The sequence below is a fragment of the Malus domestica genome, chromosome 06, assembly GCF_042453785.1.
Source record: "Malus domestica chromosome 06, GDT2T_hap1".
Classification (NCBI taxonomy): domain Eukaryota; kingdom Viridiplantae; phylum Streptophyta; class Magnoliopsida; order Rosales; family Rosaceae; genus Malus; species Malus domestica.
The window spans coordinates 33,025,827-33,031,826 of record NC_091666.1 but is presented as its reverse complement, the minus strand read 5'-3'; the positions used below and the strand labels follow the sequence as shown (position 1 = coordinate 33,031,826).

Here is a 6,000-nt window from a genome sequence, read left to right as displayed (position 1 = left end):
GATAATTTTTCTATAGATTAGTATAAATTGGGATGGATACCTGAATCATTATCACTTTTTTTGTTTTTGAGGGATGGTTTCGTCATGACATTCCATCTTTTCGGGGGCCGTAAAGACTCACAAAGATCTTTTTAACTTCTCAAGTCACCATTGTGTGATTTACTAACGCTATAAAAATTAAGAGAATTTAGACCTGAAATGCAATGAGTTGGAGAGAAAAGCCATAATCGAAGACTTGAAACTGAACTTCAAAACTTAAAAGGGCAGTAAGTCCACACTATCTAAACTAAGAAATATATATCATTCGGAATTTTTCAACTCAAGACCAACGTTAAACGTTTTCACGAGTCACTACTCGTTTGGATGTACTTCTAAAATAATTGAACCAATCTTAGATAAAAGTGCAGGCCAATTCTAAAAAAAGGACTTGAAGGGTTTTCAAGGAGAAGCAGCACCAGTTCCTAGAGGCTAGAAGCACTTTAGTACCTTTGAAAGCCAAATTTTTTTCTCTAAAAACACTTCCAAACGAGCCCTAAGTCGATAAAAAAAAACCAAAAGAAATCTTATAATTTACCGCACAGAAAAATCAAACGATTCTGGGATTGCAATTTTAATTGATATTATCATAACATGCCAAAGACAAATCCATGTCTAAAAACTTCAATTTTAATTTACACAGCAAAAACCATGGAAGACGAAGCACACTGAAGCCATCGATCAAAATTTGCGTTTTACAGTCTCAGATTCGGCTTCAACGCCTCAGTAGAAGATGACAAAACTGTTGCAAGGGAGAAGAAAGAAGCAGAATTGCTGCACACACAAGGCTCCTCTAGTGCCTTACAAATTGTCTATCGTCTCCGCCCTTTCGATTGCCGTAAGGATTGCTCTCGCTGAATCCATTTCGACTTGCTTCTTTATGCGTCTTTTTCTTGAACTTTGATTTGTTGCTGTCTAGGTTCAAATGCACCTTGGGTGGATTAGAAAAGCAAAACGAAGCTGCAACCGCCTGTCCAATTGCAACAAACAATGAGATATCAGGGCGGATAATCTGTGTTTCCTTACGAAAATCTCTTATCTTTACACAGTAAAGGTCAAGATGAAACGATAAATAACTTGATATCGAGAAAAAGAGGGGTACCTGCAGATCAAGCCGGTGTACATTAAAGATGTCCTTCATAGAGTGTGAATTATATGCTAATAGATAAGATGTATACGCCTCTTTTGCTGATTTATTTAGGTAGTAATTGTTTTGAACCATCTCCTCCTGCATCAGTCGAAGCAATACTTAAATTTCCTTGGGACTAGTTATTGCGTGACAATGAAAAACAATTGAACAAGAAATTACCAGTTTAGACTGCACATTCTTCAGCTTCTTTTCATTAAAATCGTAGGGTTTAACGGGGACATTTGCAGCCTGGAAACAAGAACGAAGATGGATTGAAATGGAGAAAAAGCACCACACCGCAGATTGAAAAACTAAACGAAAGCTAGATATTGTTTACTTTACATACAACCTTCTGTAAAACATTTTAGCTGCAAATCATACCTTCAAATAGCGAATGAATTGCAACTCTTCAGGAATGAGGAAAAGTAGTGCCTTTCCTTTTGCACCTTCCCCTCGAGCTGTTCGACCAACCCTATGGATATATTCCTGCAGGCATATATCCCATGATACACTGTTATTCATCATCAACAAAGAATCACCAGATACTAAAACTACTAGAAATCTGTTAGAAAGAAGGAATAATAGATACCGTCGGTTCATCTGGAGGATCAAACTGCAAAATCCAGTCCTACAAGCAAAGAAAAGAAAGCAGCACAAGATTATTGTGAGCATAATGTAGATATTGCTAATAGGATAAAGAGGAGGGGACGAGGGAGATGTCTGGGAAGAGGCTGATAGATCAAGATGAATGTTGCCTTTGTGGTGAAATGAATAAACGTACTCATTGTGGTACGTAACATAATTGAATGATGGAAAAATAAAGGTAAACATAATTTTCGTGAGTTTCGGCCTGCTACAGAAAGGAAAAGGAAATTTACCACAGCAGGAATATCTAGTCCACGAGCAGCAACATCAGTACAAAGTAAGATTCCTTTCTCTGCTTTGCAAAAGTCAAAGAAAGTAGTTGTCCTCTTCTGCTGCTTTTGCTTTCCATGGATATCAAAGCAATCCACATTAACGTATCTAAGAAGTTCGGAGTGGAATTTCACTGAGTTACAAGACGAGAAGAAGACCATAACTTTCTTAGACGTATTCTTTGTCAGGAAAGAATATAAGAGTAGAAATCTCTTAGCACTTGGCACAACACAATAGCCTTGTTCCAGCCCTTCATTGGTGACCTACAGTGCACACAATCTCGTCAGATTCTACTGATTAGGGCTAAATCACAAGAAATAAAAATTTTGGATAGAGTAGAAAGTCAACTTAAATTCATAACATATATGCACATTCAACGAATATGGAATGAGGGAAAACATAATCAAACAGGATTCCTACCTTTGACCTCCCCTCATCCACATCAACGTAGATAGGTTTCTGATCTTTTCGAAACGACAACTTAACAAGATCTTCAACCTATAGGTTTACCAGGAAAAGTGTTATCAGAACTAAGCACTCGTGTAACAAATGGGTGCACAAAGATGTGTAAGACTCAAAGAAAAAAAAGTTAGAGAACAATTGAACTGTGTTTAAGCCAAGACATTTAAAAACAATGCAGAAAGCAAGATATTGGCTACTATGCAATAAGGATACGATACACTGACCTTTTTAGTTTGGGTTGCTGAAAATAAAGCTGTTTGCCTATCCTGCACATCCATTAGCAATTCAATAAGCCAATGCACATTACCACATAAAACTCAAGTTGAAATAGCACCTAAACCCTAAAACTAAAGCATCCAGGCCGATTTCTGATAAAATCAGACTTAACTAACCAAACTTCAAGCTTCTCTTATAAAAAAAAAAACAGAAGCATATGTTGCTAGATACATGATACATCTAAGGATTGCAGCCTTGAGTCTTTGTCACACGAAGGTAGAAAACTAAATAAGTTTACCTTTGGCAGAATCTTGACAATCTGTTTCATTTCCTCCTCAAAGTTTGCTTCCAATAACCTGTCAGCTTCATCAATCACAAGGCACTGCAAGTCCAGGACAACAATGAAATTAAAGATTGTGAAATTTCTGTGATGTCATGATGCGCTACATCTCAATCAAAGATATCCAGCTTAACCACACCAAGAAGCTAATTCTTTTCTCTAACATAACAACAAACCGCAATAGGATCCAAAAATACAATTCAATATTTCAGTAAAAGGACTAACAACCACAGCAGAATATTCTGAAGTCACGGAAACAGTAGGTAGAATTTGCTTCGAATCAGAATGTCAGCTGTAGAATCAGAATCATTTCACAAAAGAACCACTAGAAAATCTTTAGGAAGAACTAAAACAATATTCCCGAAGAATAGATGTGAGCATGTGAGGTACCTTCAAGTTCTTATATATGAATCCTTTGGTATTCTGAAGATGGTCAAGAAGTCGACCAGGGGTTGCAACCAATAAATTTACTCCTTTTACAATACGTTCTGCTTCCCCTCTCCTAGCTGAACCTCCAATTACCAAGCCAAGAGTCTGAGAGTGATACTTTAGAAGGTCCTTTGCCACAGCATGGGTCTGAATTAATTGGAAAGGAGAAATAGTCAGCGACGAATGAAGGGGTTCAAATGTAAATCTCACAATGCGATGTCATAAAAAATCTCTTGAACTGGAGCTAGCTCCATCATGCTATTGGAAAAAAATCCAACATACTCATACAAAAAACAACAATTTGCTGGGGTTTTCACCTGTATCGCAAGTTCCCGTGTTGGGCAAATCACAACAACACCCATTCCATTACGAGGAGCAAAATGTGTGTTATATAGCAGCTCCACAGCTGGTATTAGAAAAGCAAGAGTTTTGCCAGACCCTGTCCTTGCAGCTCCGAGGACATCTTTCCCGATCAAAAGCGGGGGGATTGCTCTAGCTTGAATCTGCATTCGTAATAAATTGTAAACTCAACTCATCCCAAATCATCATCAACTTTTCCAACTAGGTATCTCAACGAATACACACATTTCTCAGCAAGTACAAACCCCAAAATTCTCTTAAGTTACTAAGTTCTCGCTTGGAATATAAACAGACTTAAAATCCCAATTCCTCAAATCATTAGAGACTAGAAATCCCACAAAAAATTAAGCTAGAAGTTACCAAAATCGAATTCGAAACGGAAAATTACCTGAGTCATATACTGAAACTTCATTTCTTCAATGGCCTTGTAAGTGTTCTCAGACAAATTCAACGAAGCAAACGACTCCGTGCTCATAATCCCAGTCCCTCCGCCGCCACTCCTCACCTTCTTCTTCTCCTCCTCTTCCTCCTCCTCCATTGCTTCTTCCCCCTCCTCCTCTTCTTCCTCTTCGTCCTCCACAGGGCTCTGAGCCTCCGGTTCCTCTCCCTTCAATTTCTTCACCTTCTTCCTCTTCTTCTCGCTCTCGCCCTTAGCCTGTTCCCCCTTAGTATTTTCGGGCTCCGTACCCGCCGATTCCGACGGTTTCTTCGCTCTGTTTCTCTTGCGCTTCTTCTTCTTCGTCTCGTCCTCCTGCGGCGCGTGAAGGTTTTGGTCTGTCATGGCGACAGGTTCTCTAACGAATTAGGGTTTTACAGTTTCAGGAGGCGCAGAGGAAGAAGACGAGCTTTCTCTCGTGGTGGTGAGGGGGATGGTAGCTGTGAAGATTTTTCAGTAGGGTTTGGGCGTTATTTGTTAAACCCTAGCTGCAACTGTACTCGCTCGACTCGAACGAGTCCACCCAAATTATGAATGCTTGGTTCAAACAGGCTCAAACCCAAAAGTCCTGGGCCTCAGGCCTGTTACTATTACTAGTAATTTGGGCCTCACTTGGGTTAAACTTTCCATGTTTTGAAGCAAAGTGGCCCAACAAAAGCACTTGAACTAAAATGGTAAGAGGAAAATATATTTCCAATTTTCTCTCTGAATCTACACAACATATCGATAGAACTTTTTTTGTCGATCAAAATAAGGTGAAAAGATTATCTAGTTTTTTTATCACAAAAAAAAATTATGGGTAGTAAAGTAATTTCACAAAACCAAAATTTTCTGTTTTTTATTTAAACCTCACTCACATGTGATTTGAGCATATATCCAGTGTTTAAAATTTCTTTGATACAATAGATATTTCTATGAAAATTTCCAAAAAAAATCAGAGAAAGATACAAAAATATCCAAAAAATCGACAACTTCAAATGCACATTCGAAACAAGTTTGTTAACAAATTCAAAATCCTCCAAAATCCAAAAAATTCACCGCTCCACGTTCTTTGTTTCATATCTTCAAAATTGGTAGTGAAATGAACAGAGGACGAATACAAAAATTTGCAGTGGTGCTGATACAAACATAAATTTTTTATTCTGAAAACTACCACGGGTGAAAAAAAATACCATCAACACAATTTTTTGCAAGTGAACTACGAGACTCCTTCATTGTTTTAACTTTACTACTTCATTGTTTTAAAATATCGTCACAATGGCATCCTACTATATATTTGGTCCGGAATACCGCCACAATATAAGCTATGATGATGAACCAACCCCACCCCCCAAAAAAAAATTGTGTATGAAAATACTAAATAAGGCCACTAGACACAAAAAGCCAATCCACTTCTATTGATCTGGCTCTTAATCTGCTTAATTATATTAATTAATCCCCATTAATTTCAACTTTCAAGCATAATTAGTCAATCCACTTGTCTAATTAAGGAAAAAGATATATGGGTGCGCAAAGAAAAGTTGTTTTCTGCATTTCAGCAGCTCTTCAAGCACGGGGCTCAGAGCCTTTTCCCTGGTTGGCTGGTTCCCCACCATAAACTGCATTTCACCTTAAATATTATGCTTTTGCTGCTTCAAGGCCTTCAACTTACTAATTAGGCCAATAATTACTTCATCA

At 38.0% G+C, this 6,000-nt stretch overlaps 1 protein-coding gene across 1 annotated transcript; it reads right to left on the bottom strand.

Annotated features, from left to right (window-relative positions):
- Positions 1 to 584: 584 nt before the first annotated feature.
- On the bottom strand, positions 585 to 4,836 carry LOC103437956 (DEAD-box ATP-dependent RNA helicase 51). The gene is made up of 12 exons (XM_008376485.4): positions 4,276 to 4,836; positions 3,845 to 4,030; positions 3,489 to 3,674; positions 3,057 to 3,140; positions 2,767 to 2,808; positions 2,501 to 2,578; positions 2,044 to 2,343; positions 1,755 to 1,793; positions 1,547 to 1,651; positions 1,346 to 1,414; positions 1,139 to 1,264; positions 585 to 1,006 (listed from the first exon to the last, which is right to left on the bottom strand). The coding sequence occupies exons 1-12, from the start codon at positions 4,666 to 4,668 to the stop codon at positions 830 to 832; spliced, it is 1,785 nt and encodes a 594-aa protein (XP_008374707.1). The 5' UTR covers positions 4,669 to 4,836; the 3' UTR covers positions 585 to 829.
- Positions 4,837 to 6,000: the final 1,164 nt, after the last annotated feature.